General features: G+C 45.5%; 1 protein-coding gene across 2 annotated transcripts in view; it reads left to right on the forward strand.

Moving 5' to 3' along the window:
* Window positions 1–11,313: 11,313 nt before the first annotated feature.
* Window positions 11,314–13,937, forward strand: part of LOC131500469 (zinc finger protein 780A-like) — a 45,559-nt gene continuing 42,935 nt past the window's right edge. For both annotated transcript variants that reach the window (XM_058709745.1, XM_058709746.1), the window contains exon 1: window positions 11,314–11,489. In XM_058709745.1, the coding sequence (XP_058565728.1) occupies window positions 11,353–11,489 (137 nt within the window). In that variant the 5' untranslated portion in view covers window positions 11,314–11,352. The remainder of the gene's footprint in view (window positions 11,490–13,937) is intronic.

Below are 13,937 nucleotides of genomic sequence, written 5' to 3' on the forward strand. Positions count from 1 at the left end.
GGGGAGGGGCAGAGAGAGAGGGAGACACAGAATCGGAAGCAGGCTCCAGGCTCTGAGCCGTCAGCCCAGAGCCCGACGTGGGGCTTGAACTCGCGGACCGCAAGATCGTGACCTGAGCTGAAGTCGGACGCTTAACCCACTGAGCCACCCAGGCGCCCCTAGAAATGTATTTTTGAACATATGGGTACCTGGGTTGTTCTTTGGTTGTCTTTTTGCAGTTGATTGCTAATTTTATTCAATGAACATGTTCTGAACGATATAAATCCTTAGGAATGTGCTGAGATTTCCCTTTTGACCCAATATGTGGAGGTTTTTTTGTTTTGTTTTGGAAGTGTTCTGTATGTTTTTAAAGGATGTTTTAAAGGATACTGGTTGTTGGGATCAGAGAGCTGACTATGCAAGTTTATTAATTCTCTAATTCTTGTTCCTTACTTTTTTTTTTTTTTCTGTTTGATATTTTGCCTTCTGGAAGGTATAATAAACTCTCTCATTATTAGTGACAATATGTTAGTTTCTCCTTTTAGGCGTATCAGTTTTTGCTTTATATATTTTGAAATTATATTGTTATGTGCATGAGGATTTATTATATTAACATGACATCAGTGAATTATTCCTTTCCTCAGTATGAAATATCCTTTGTTTTCCTTCCTTATGATTTTTGCTTGTATTGCTTCCTTTTCTTAACATTTCTCATTTATTCATTCATTCTTCTTTTTTTTCTTGAGAATTGATTTTACCATACTGTTTTATTTCTTTTTAAAAAAATTTGTTTACATGTATTTACTTTTGATAGAGAGAGACCGAGAACAAGTGGGGGAGGGGCAGAGAGAGAAGGAGACACAGAATCCCAAGCAGGCTACAGGCTCTGAGCTGTCAGCACAGAGCCCAACATGGGGCTCGAACTCACAAACCGCAAGATCATGACCTGAGCCAAAGTCGGACGCTTAGCCGACTGAGCCACCCAGGTCCCCCATACTGTTTTATTTCTGACCACTATTAGCAGTAACTGGTATAAAGCTATTCTTTTGTGTCATTTTTTTCCTCCCATATCTCCCTTCTTACTTCTATCTCTTCTTCCACCTTATAGACACAGTTTCTAATGTGTTTAATTTCTGATTCTTGGATATGTCTATATTCCTAAAAAGATGTATAGTGCTTTATGTATTTTTTGTTTTTCATATGTTTTTAATTTACAAAAATGGTATTAAATGAATTTCTACTTCTTTTTGCTCCATGTTGTTGTTTTTTTTTTTATTTTTTTTTAACATTTATTTATTTTTGAGACAGAGAGAGACAGAGCACGAACAGGGGAGGGTCAGAGAGAGGGAGACACAGAATCCGAAGCAGGCTCCAGGCTCCGAGCTGTCAGCACAGAGCCCGACGCGGGGCTCGAACTCACGGACCGCGAGATCATGACCTGAGGTGAAGTCGGCCGCTTAACCGACTGAGCCACCCAGGCGCCCCATCCATGTTGTTTTTGTTGTTTTTTGTTTTGTTTTTTTTTTTAAATTACAACTTTTTCAACGTTTTATTTATTTTTGGGACAGAGAGAGACAGAGCATGAACGGGGGAAGGGCAGAGAGAGAGGGAGACACAGAATCGGAAACAGGCTCCAGGCTCCGAGCCATCAGCCCAGAGCCCGACGCGGGGCTCGAACTCACGGACCGCGAGATCGTGACCTGGCTGAAGTCGGACGCTTAACCGACTGCGCCACCCAGGCGCCCCCCATGTTGTTTTTTTTTTAATTTAATTTTTTATTTTTAAAAATTTATATCCAAATTAGTTAGCATATAGTGCAACAATGATTTCAGGAGTAGATTCCTTAGTGCCCTTTACCTATTTAGCCCTTCCCCCCTCCCACAACCCCCCCCCAGGAACCCTCAGTTTGTTCTCCATATTTATGAGTCTCTTCTGTTTTGTCCCCCTCCCTGTTTCTATATTATTTTTGCTTCCCTTCCCTTATGTTCATCTGTGTTGTCTCTTAAAGTCTTCATATGAGTGAAATCATATGATTTTTGTCTTTCTCTGACTGACTAATTTTACTTAGCATAATACCCTCCAGTTCTATCCACAGTGTTGCAAATGGCAAGATTTCATTCTTTTTGATTGCTGAGTAATACTCCATTGTGTGTGTGTGTGTGTGTGTGTGTGTGTGTGTGTGTGTGTATATATATATATATATATATATATATATATATATATATATACCACATCTTCTTTATCCGTTCATCCATCGATGGACATCCATCGATGGCTCTTTCCATACTTTGGCTATTGTTGATAGTGCTGCTATAAACATTGGGGTGCATGTGCCCCTTTGAAACAGTATACCTGTATCCCTTGGGTAAATACCTAGTAGTGCAATTGCTGGGTCGTAGGGTAGTTCTATTTCTAGTTTTTTGAGGAACCTCCATACTGTTTTCCAGAGTGGCTGTACCAGCTTGCATTCCCATGCTCGATATTGTTTTAAGACCATATCATGTTATTATTTATATGTCTGGTTCATGGCTTCTTTTTTTTTTTTTTAATTTTTTTTTCAACGTTTTTTATTTATTTTTGGGACAGAGAGAGACAGAGCATGAACGGGGGAGGGGCAGAGAGAGAGAGAGAGAGAGACACAGAATCGGAAACAGGCTCCAGGCTCCGAGCCATCAGCCCAGAGCCTGACGCGGGGCTCGAACTCACGGACCGCGAGATCGTGACCTGGCTGAAGTCGGACGCTTAACCGACTGCGCCACCCAGGCGCCCCTCATGGCTTCTTTTTAAAAAGATTTTATTTTTTGGGGCACCTGGGTGGCTCAGTCGGTTAGGTATCCGACTTTGGCTCAGGTCATGATCTCAGTTCGTGGGTTCAAGCCCCATGTCATGCTCTGTGCTGACATCTCAGAGCCTGGAGCCTGTGTCGGATTCTGTGTCTCCCTCTCTCTGCCCCTCCCTGCTCTTGTTCTATCTCTGTCTCTCTCTCCCAAAAATAAATAAGCATTTAAAAAAAGTTTTTTAAGATTTTATTTATTTATTTTTTAAGTTTATGTATTTAATTTGAGAGAGAGCACAAATACACAGGTAGGGAAGGGGCAGAGAGAAAGAAAGAGACAGAGAGAGAGAGACAGAGAAAGAGAGAGAGAGAGAGAGAGAGAGAGAGAGAGAGAGAGAGAATTCCAAGCAGGCTCCATACCACCCGTGTAGAGCCCCATGGGGGACTCATGAACCATGAGTTCATGCCCTGAGCCGAAGTCAGATGCTTCATCCAGGAGCCCCAGATTTTATTTATTTTTAAGTAATCGCTACACCCAACTCGGGGATCAAATTCACAACCCCAAGATTAAGAGTTGTATGCTAGGGGCGCCTGGGTGGCTCAGTCGGTTAAGCGTCCGACTTCAGCTCAGGTCACGATCTCACGGTCCGTGAGTTCGAGCCCCGCGTCAGGCTCTGGGCTGATGGCTCAGAGCCTGGAGCCTGCTTCCGATTCTGTGTCTCCCTCTCTCTCTGCCCCTCCCCCGTTCATGCTCTGTCTCTCTCTGTCTCAAAAATAAATAAACATTAAAAAAAAAAAAAAAGAGTTGTATGCTTTACCGACTGAGCCAGCCAGGTGCCCCTGATTCATTGCTTCTGATTATTGCATAGCTCACCATCTCTATTCACTGGCTAATGAAGATCTACATTGCCTTGAATTCTTTGCTACTACAAATAATACTTCATCAGTCTTGTAATTGTATCCTCTAGGACTTGTGTGAGCGTTTTTCTGGATTATACATCTAAGGTTGAGATTGCTGGATCATAGAATATACATACTGAATTATACCAACTGGAGGTGCGTGATAGTTCCAAATAACACACGTCTTCATTAACTTCCTCTAGCTTAGGTCCTCTGGTTCCACTAGTTCCTTTCCGAGCTTCTATGTAATTTTTAAAATTTTAAATTTTGATTTTATTTCCTCTCTGCGCGTCTCAATTTGGCTACTCTGATGGATTTAAACCAGCATGTTGTTATTTCCTAACTGATTATGAATAGGGTTGAGCATCTTTTCAGACTTGTCAGCCATTTGGATTTTCTTTTGTGTTAATTGTCTATTCATATTTTTTGCCAGTTTTTTTTCGGTTGATTTTCCATTCCGAAATATTTGCAGGATTTTGTTTATTCTGGAGATTAATCACTTTTTCTTTTGAAGCCGAAAATATCTTCTCCCAGTCTTTCCCTCATTAGTTAACTTTTTCGGTTATGTCTTTGTTCGGGAGAAATCTTTAATTTTAATACGTCACGGGCGTCTCATTTTCATCATGTAGCTTATGTTTTCTAGATTTAAGAATCTTTAAAAAAATTTTTATTTATTTATCTTGAGAGAGAACATGTGCGTGAGCAGGAGAGGGGCAGAAAGAGGGAGAGAGAAGCCAAAGCCGACTCCACGCTCACTGCAGAGCCTGACTTGGGGCTTGATCTCACGACCGTGAGATCATGACCTGAGCCGAAATCGAGAGTCGTAACCTTAACCTGCTGAGCCACCCAGGCGTCCCTAGCCTTAAGAATCTTTCTTCATTCCAAGGTCATAAAGATATTCTACATTTTTCTACTAGCTGTTATGGGTTGAATTACATCCCCCATCCCAAATACACTGAAACTCTAACCTTCGGTACTCCAGAATATGATCCAATTTGGAAATAGGGTAGTTGCAGATGTAATGACTTAAATTAAGATGAGGTAATACCAGAGTAGCTTAGGCACCTACTGCAATGTGACTGGCCTCATAAGATGACAGCCACTTGAAGATAGACACACGCGGGGGCAAGGCAGAGATGGACGCCATGGGGCTGCAAGCCGTGGAACTTCAGACATCGCCAGCAAACCAGTAAAAGCTAAAAAGAGGCAAAGAAGGATTCCCTGCAGGTTTCAGAGGGAACATGGCCCTGCCGACACCTTGATTTTGGACTTCTAGCTTCCAGAATTGGGACACGATATGTTTCTGTTAGGTTAAGCCACCCAGTTTCCGGCACTTTGTGCTGGCAGAGCTGGGAAAGTAATATACTAGCTTTATAGCTCTGGCTTTAATATTTAGGTCTTTAATCCATTTATTTGGCCTTTGTATTATGGTGAGAGGGAGGGAACCCACTTTTCTTGTAAGGAGCCAGTTTTCCCAATATCCTTTAGCAATCCGTGTCTTCCCTTCTGATTAGGCTGCTCATTCTGAAAAAAGCCACCGGTTCTTTCAGATACATGTGTCTAATTCTGGCCTCTCCGTTCTGTTCCTTTGATCAGTTTGTCTGTTCGTGTAATCTTTGCCTTCTTTTGTCAACTCTAGCTTGTTAGTGTATCTCATCTGATTCAGAAGATCCCCACCCAGCCCCCACCTTTGGCCAATTCTCATCTACTTGTGGGCACCGATTCTTAAACATGCATTTTTTTTTAATCGAGTTATCGTTTCTCAGCAAAAAATATTTCTGGAATTTGGGCTTGCTTGAATTTATAGATTGATTCAGGTGGAAGAGCCATCTGAATAATCTTAATTGTTGCATTCCTAAACATGGCCTACTTCCCCGTTTGTTTGATTTCTTTTGCGTCCTTTAATCACATTACATTTTTTTTCTTCATAAATGTCTTGTGAATGGATGGGTGAGTACCTAGATTCCTTTATAAGTTTTTTAAAGATGGTTTTATTTATTTATTTAGAAGCTTATTTATTCTGAGAGAGAGAGAGAGAGAGAGAGAGAGAGAGAGAGCATGAGCAGGGGAGTGGCAGAGAGAGAGAGAGAGAGAGAGAGAGAGAGAGAGAGAGAGAATGCCAAGCAGGATCTATGCTGTCAGTGCAGAGCCTGACTTGGGGCTTGATCCCACGGACTGTGAGATCATGACCTGAGCCAAAACCAAGAGTCGGACACTTAACCGACTGAGCCCCCAGGAGCCTGGTTTGGGTTTTCTGTATGGAATATGCCAAATCACATCCAAATAATGACACTTCTGTCATCCTCCCTCCCTTTCCTTATATACATATTTATTTATTTACTTATTTTTAAATGTTTAAAAAAGTTTATCTTGAGAGACACAGAGACAGTGCAAGTGGGGAGGGGCAGAGAGAGAGGGAGAGAGAGAGAGAGAGAGAGACAGAATCCCAAGGAGGGTTCATGCTACCAGCACAGAACCCGACACGGGGCTCAAATTCACCAAACCGTGAGACCATGACCTGAGCCGAAACCAAGAGTCAGATGCTTAAAACGACTGAGCCACCCAGACACATCTTATGTATATATTTGTATTCATAATAATATTTATAACGACAGGACCCCCAGAAGTGAACAATAGTGGTGATGGAGGCCAGCTATGTCTTCTTACTGTCCTTGGAGGGAATAAACTTAAGGTTCTATATTAAGTGTGAAGTTTGTGGTAGAGGAGTCTTTATCAAATTATAGACATTCCTTTCTCTCCCTAGTTTTCTGGGAGCTTTTGTCATAAATAGGTGTTGAACGTTGTCAATTTTTTGTTTTTTAATCTGTGGAGGCAAACACGTGACTTTCCTAGTTTACTCCATCGTATAGTGCCTTATGTTATTAACTTTCTGGTGTTTATTTAAAACTTTTTTTTAATGTTTTTATTTATTTTTGAGACAGAGAGAGACAGAGACAAAGAATCCAAAGCAGGTATCCAGGCTCTGAACTGTCAGCACAGACACTGATTCGGGGCTCGAACCCACCAACCATGAGATCATGACCTGAGCAGAAGTCGGATGCTTAACCGACTGAGGCACCCAGACACCCCGATGTTTTAATTTTTAGACTCAATTGTTATTTGTATTCTATTATTGAAGTTTTGGGGACTCTATATTTTTGCTTTTTAGAGCTGTCTGCAGTAGAGTTTGGACTGAGGTACAACAAAGAGAGTCCAGAGCAGAATGCTTCAGAAGACATTTATTTCACACACACATAACCTCCTCCCCCCACAGAGTGGTTGGGTGGCCCCATTTTAAGAGGTCAAAGATCCCAACTTTCGTCTGGCCCAGCTCTGAGCATCCTCCCAACTCGCATGGCCAAAGCCATCCCACTGTCCCCACAATTCCTGCGCTCACGTGTGCGAGAAGACACAACTCGCGAGTATGGAGCGATTCGTTTCATTTTAAGGACATGACCGGAAGTGGCCACCTTACTTCTGCTTACATCCCACGGGTCCAAATTACTCGCGTGGCTACCGGAGGCAAAGTGCAGCAGCAACTGGGGTTTGGTCAGAAAACCAGAAACTGAACCAGTGATGCGGAACAGTCTGCCAACCGAGGAGAGAGGCCTCGGAAGAGCCCAACCCTGCCAACACCTCCATCTTTGCATATATAGCTTCCAGAACTGTGAGAAAATTTTGTTTCTGTTGTTGTTTGAGCCACTCAGTCTGTGGTACTTCGTGGCTGGCTGCTCTGGTGAACTAACACTGTCTCCAGGGCGATGATTTCAGACACGTCTTAGCCCTAGAAGAAGGCACTGCGGGGACGCCTGGGTGGCTCAGTCCATTGAACGTCCGACTTCGGCTCGGGTGGTGATCTCGCTGTTCTTGAGTTTGAGCCCCACACTGGGCTCGTCGCTGTCAGAATGGAGCCCGCCTCAGATCCTCTGTCCCCCCCCACCCCTCCTCTGCCACTCTCTCTCTCAAAAATAAATAAAACATTAAAAAAAAAAAAAAAAAGAGAGAGGCACTAAGCTTCGAGGGCCTCTCCAAAGCTGTTCATGTCACACCCACAGCACAGCCTGGTTTGGCAGACAGAGAAACCCAGGCCTGGGATGTGTCTCACTGACATGTCAGGACATTTCTTCTTTCAGGGTGTCATTCAAATCCTTCTGCTCAGCAAGGAATCTGAGGACAGATGACATCTCAGGGAAGCTGCAGACTCTTCCAGCTGAGTTGGCTGGCAGGACGTGTGGGATGCGCGGGGAAGGACTGGGGGAGAGGTGAGAACAGCAGAGGTGAGGAAGAGGGGAGGAAACACTCTCGCAGTCATGAAACCAGATTTCTTTCAATGGGCGTGGGTGAGGAAGGCCCTGCAGGAGGTCTAGAAGCTTCGAGGGAAATGCAGGAAGGGAAGGGTGTATGGGGGAGTTCATGACTAAGGGATCCAGAGGTGGCACAAATGTCCCAGCCTCTTCTGCCTCTCTCGATTAGGTCAGGAGGCTACTTTACTCATGGCTAATTGCATCCATTAACCTTGATGATTTCCTTCCCTCAGTCTCTATGTATGGCAAATTCATTCTGTCACTGGAAAAATATTTTTTTCTAATATTTTTGTTTATTTATTTTTGAGGGAGAGAGACCCACAGAGCACATGCAGGGGAGGGACGAGAGAGAAAGGGAGACACAGAATCCGAAGCAGGCTCCAGGCTCTGAGCTGTCAGCGCAGAGCCCGACGCAGGGCTCGAACCCACAGACTGTGAGATAATGACCCCAGCTGCAGTCAGATGCTTAACTGACTGAGCCATCCAGGCGCCCTGAAAAAATATTTTTTTAAAATTTATTTATTGGGGTGCCTGAGTCTCGGTCGGTTAAATTTCCAACTTTGGCTTAGGCCATGATCTCACAGTTTATTTAAACCTGACCACACTCTCCTTCCCAAATATCCCTGTGAAGAACATACTGTTATCACTCTCTTGTTACAAATGAGGAAACTGAGGCACAGAGAGTTTAAAATTACTCATCCAGGGCCCACACCGATCATCAGTGGAGCCAGGATTCTAACACGGGCAGCCAGATCCGTAATCATTTCTGTTCTGATGAACAGTCTGTCTTCCATCTTCTGTCCTTATAAAAAATACTCCTTAGGGGGCGCCTAGGTGGCTCAGGTCATGATCTCCCTGTTCGTGAGTTTGAGCCCCGCATCGGGCTCCGTGCTGACAGCTCAGAACCTGAAGCCTACTTTGGATTCTGTGTCTCCCTCTCTCTCTGCCTTTCCCCTGCTTGTACTCTGTCCCTCTCTCAAAAATAAATAATAAAATTTTCTAAAAGTTTATTTATTTATTTTTGAGAGAGAGAGAGAGAGAGCAAGCAGAGGAGGGGCAGAAGAGTGAGAGAGGGAGAGAGAATCCCAAGCAGGCTACGGTTCCGTGCTAAGCCCAATGTAGGACTCAATCCCACGAGTCGTGAGATCCCACAAACTGTGATCTGAGCTAAGATCAAGAGTCAGACACTTAACCAACTGAGCCACCTGGGTGTCCCTGAAAAAATATTTACGGAGCATGATCACTATACTGTCACATAGCAATGGCACAGACAGCCACTGCTTTCACGCTGCTCCAGTCTGGGTGGGCAGGAGGGGCACTGAGCAAGTGAGGTGGGTGGGTGGGGGGGAGTGTTAAGTATTTCAGAAGGGGCAATAGGGGCACTGCAGGAGTACTTGTACAGAAAGAACCTGCTGGATGTAAAAGCCTCAGTGAGGAAGTTGAGACCTGAGAGATGAAGTGGGGGTGGGTAAAGAGAGTTCCAGGCAAAGAGAACTGTGTTGTGAAAGCCCTGAAGCAATTAAAGTATCAGTGGCTGGACTGCGGAGTGACCAAGGCAGTGGCAGGACCTGAGGCAGCAAACAGAAGCCTGCTGGGAAGAGCTTTCTAGGAAAAGGTGAGGATTAAATTAAATTTAATTAATTAATTTATCTATTAAAAAAATTTTAATGTTTATTTGTTTTTGAGAGAGAGAGAGACAGAGCATGAGCAGGGGAGGGGCAGAAAGAGGGGGGAGACACAGAATCCAAAGCAGGCTCCAGGCTCCGAGCTGTCAGCACAGAGCCTGACGCAGGGCTCAAACTCACAAACCACGAGATCATGACCTGAGCCCAAGTCGGACACTAACCGACTGAGCCACCTGGCGCCCGTATCTTATTTATTTTGCTAAAGTTTATTTATTTATTTTGAGAGCGAAAACACACAATCAGGGTAGGGGCAGAGAGAAAGAGAGAGAGAGAGAAGAGAGGGAATCCCGAGCAGGCTCTGCACTGACAGTGCGGAGCCCAATGCGGGGCTTGAGCCCACGAACCATGAGATCATGACCTGAGCTGAAACCAAGAGTCCAATGCTTAACAACTAAGCCACCCAGGCATCACAAGGTAAGGATTTTGGACGCTCTCTGGAGGCCGTGGGAAACTATGGAGGGGTTTAGGCAGTGTGGCTGGACCTACCCTGTTCGTGGGCAAAATGATGAATTAATCGCAGAGTAAGGAAGTCGTTGCACCTTCAGGCAAGAAGTGATGGTGGCTTGGAGGAGGGCCACTTCTCTAGGGACTGAAAGAAATGACAGGGAACTTCTGGAACATTCTAAAGGATCTGATAGGGGGTGAAGGAGAAGGAAGAGCTGAGTGTGACTGTCAGATTTCTCAGGGGACTGTGAAGAGCTGGAAGACAAGGGGGTCTGGTTGTCATTCTAGGAGATCCGTCAAGGGCAAGCAGGGTGAAAAAAATAGGAGTGTGGAGAGGGAATAGTATTATCTGGAAACAGCCAATATGCCAATATGATAACACATTATATTACTGTTCACAATATTTGCTGTCTCTCCTGAAGGATACCCAGTTGATACGAGGCTCGGCTGTATGACTCACAATGAAATGTGAACACGAGTGACGTTGTACCTTTTCTTTTCGTTTCTTTTTTTAACTTTCTTTTTTTTTTTTTTAATGTTTATTTATTTTTGAGAGACAGAGAGATACAGAGCACCAGCAGGGAAGGGGCAGAGAGAGAGGGAGACACAGAATCTAAAGCAGGCCCCAGGCTCTGAGCTGTCAGCACAGAGCTCGACGCGGGGCTCGAACCCATGAACTGCGAGATGGTGACCTGAGCTGAAGTCGGATGCTTAACCGACTGAGCCACCCAGGCGCCCCAACGTGTATCTTTTCTTTTTTTTTTTTTTTTATAAAATTTTTTTTTTCAACATTTTTTTTTAAATTTTTTTATTTTTTTTATTTTTGGGACAGAGAGAGACAGAGCATGAACGGGGGAGGGGCAGAGAGAGAGGGAGACACAGAATCGGAAACAGGCCCCAGGCTCCGAGCCATCAGCCCAGAGCCTGACGCGGGGCTCGAACTCACGGACCGCGAGATCGTGACCTGGCTGAAGTCGGACGCTTAACCGACTGCGCCACCCAGGCGCCCCTTTTTTCAACATTTTTAATTTATTTTTGGGACAGAGAGAGACAGAGCATGAACGAGGGAGGGGCAGAGAGAGAGGGAGACACAGAATCGGAAACAGGCTCCAGGCTCCGAGCCATCAGCCCAGAGCCTGACGCGGGGCTCGAACTCACGGACCGCGAGATCGTGACCTGGCTGAAGTCGGACGCTCAACCGACTGCGCCACCCAGGCGCCCCAAACGTGTATCTTTTCTGAGTGGAAGATTCAAAAGCCAGCTCATGGCTGTCCACACGTCTTTTCCCTCTGCCAGCGGATCGGCGATGTTTCAGAGGCTGCCCATGAATGAAGAGCCTGGGTACGTGAACAAAGACGTGGAGCAGAGCCCAGCCAACCCGTGTCGAACAAGGAGACACCGGTGAGTCTCTACCTTTGTTTGTGTGAACCATCGGATTTGGGCTCATTTGTTTCTGCGGCATATGCTGATTACCCCTCTCCTCCTCTCGACCTTGTTCGGTGAGTGGGGGTACTAAAGAGCCTTCAGTTAGGATTGTGGGAATATCTTCGGGGAAGGAGCTGGTTTTCCTTAGGGTGAAAGTTGGAAGGAACATTCAGGGAGAGGTTTGTAGGGGTCACCGTGGAAGAGTTTGGGAAGGATGGAGGGAGGCAGGAGATGGGCAGAGAAAGACAACGCAGAGAGCAATGCGGATGAGAGAGGGAGCCTGGGATGATGGGAGAGAGGGGGGCCTGTATTGGGGGCGATTCCCAAGGAAAGCAAGGACAGGAACCATGATGAATTTGGTCATGACACCCCCGGGAGGGCACTGGGCTCTCAGGCTCAGAAGCACATATTTCTGTGAAAGCAGCCCCCCAGTTCCTCCCTCGGTCCCATGATGAGATACATCTGGCCCGAGTTGTTCGTCACTCCACCCTGAATGCCAGCTGTCTGTGGGATGAACAGAGGAATGAAATTTATGCATCCACGCTCTCGGGCAGATTCCCCCCATCCCCCGCCATCAGCAAAAGGCCATCTGTGAACCAGGATCAACTCTTGGCTCACGTTAGTGACTGTGGACAAGTTACCCAACCTCTCTGACCTTGGTTGCCTTAGCTTTATTTTTTTTTTTTAATATTTTTTTAACGTTTATTTATTTTTGAGACAGAGAGAGGGAGAGCATGAACGGGGAAGGGTCAGAGAGAGAGGGAGACGCAGAATCGGAAGCAGGCTCCAGGCTCTGAGCCATCAGCCCAGAGCCCGACGCGGGGCTCGAACTCACGGACCATGAGATCGTGACCTGAGCTGAAGTCGGACGCTTAACCGACGGAGCCACCCAGGCGCCCCGGTTGCCTTGGCTTTAAAATGGGATGATAATGGGGCGCCTGGGTGGCGCCGTCGGTTAAGCGTCCGACTTCAGCCAGGTCACGATCTCGCGGTCCGTGAGTTCGAGCCCCGCGTCAGGCTCTGGGCTGATGGCTCGGAGCCTGGAGCCTGTTTCCGATTCTGTGTCTCCCTCTCTCTCTGCCCCTCCCCTGTTCATGCTATGTCTCTCTCTGTCCCAAAAATAAATAAAAAACGTTGAAAAAAAAATTAAAAAAAAAAATAATAAAATAAAATGGGATGATAATAGTAGGGGCATCTGGGTGGCTCCGTCAGCTAAGCGTCCGACTTCAGCTCAGGTCACCATCTCACGGTTCACGGATTCTGTGTCTCCCTCTCTCTCTCTGCCCCTCCCCCACTCCTACTCTGTTTCTCTCTCTCAAAAATAAATAAACGTTAAAAAAATTTAAAAATAATAAAATAAAATGGGATGACAATAGTTATCTAATTCATGGGACTGTTCTCAGAACTGAATGAGACGCTGGACAGCCCTCCAGATTTTTGGCAATTGTTCAGTCCTAATGTTAATAATGACATCTATGCTGGTGCCCAGTGCAGACAAATGCGTCCCTCCTCTCTGCTCGAATGCCACACATTTTATCCAGTCTTCCTGCCCCCAGCCTTAGCAGAGAGGAAAAGGGACTTGTCCAAAGACCCAATCTAGAGCTTTCCCTACTATACTAGAGAAGGAAGTGGTTCTCTCAACTAGTGAGGAATGCAACTCAAAGAAACGTCCAGCAGGCAAGGGAGTGTATTAGTTTCCTGTTGCTGCTGTAACAAATTACTGCAAACTTAGAAGTTTCCACCAATATAAATTTATTATCTTCTAGCTTGAGAGGTCAGAAATCTGAAATGGGTCTCACTGGGCTAAAACCAAGGTGTCCCAGGGCTGCATTCCTTCTGGAAAATTGAGGGAGGGCAGAATCCATTTCCTTGCCTTTTCTAGCTTCTGGAGGCCACCTGTATTCCTTGTGTCCACCTCCACATCTTCTGACCCTTCTGCCTCCCTCTTTCACTTATAAGGACCCTGGTGGTTACTTTGGGTCCACTTGGATAATCCAAGATAATCTCTTCAGCTCAAAATCCTGAACTTCATCTCATCTGCAAGGTTCCTTTTGCCAGGTCAGATAATACACTGGCAGGCTCCAGGGATTAGGACATGGGCATTGGGGGCGGTGGGGGGGGGGGCATGATTTTACCTACCACAGAAGGCAAGTTGAAAATTGGCTCTTAGGCCTCAGAGACTTTTTATGTCCCTCCTGGTCTCCCCAGCAGTGTGCTGATCTCTTCTGTATTTCCCTCTTTTTCCCATTTATTTCAGCCCCTACAGCTCATTTTAAAATAGGTATCATCAGCTAGAGGTATTTCCTCTAAATCCCCTAATCCTTAGGAATGGTGGTCCCAGTTAACGCCCCCTCTGTTTCTGTCCACCAGAATGAGCTTGATCAGACAGGGTTTCCAGGTGGAGCCTTGTCTAGGACAGCACAG

This window comes from Neofelis nebulosa, chromosome 17, assembly GCF_028018385.1.
Source record: "Neofelis nebulosa isolate mNeoNeb1 chromosome 17, mNeoNeb1.pri, whole genome shotgun sequence".
Taxonomy (NCBI): Eukaryota; Metazoa; Chordata; class Mammalia; order Carnivora; family Felidae; genus Neofelis; species Neofelis nebulosa.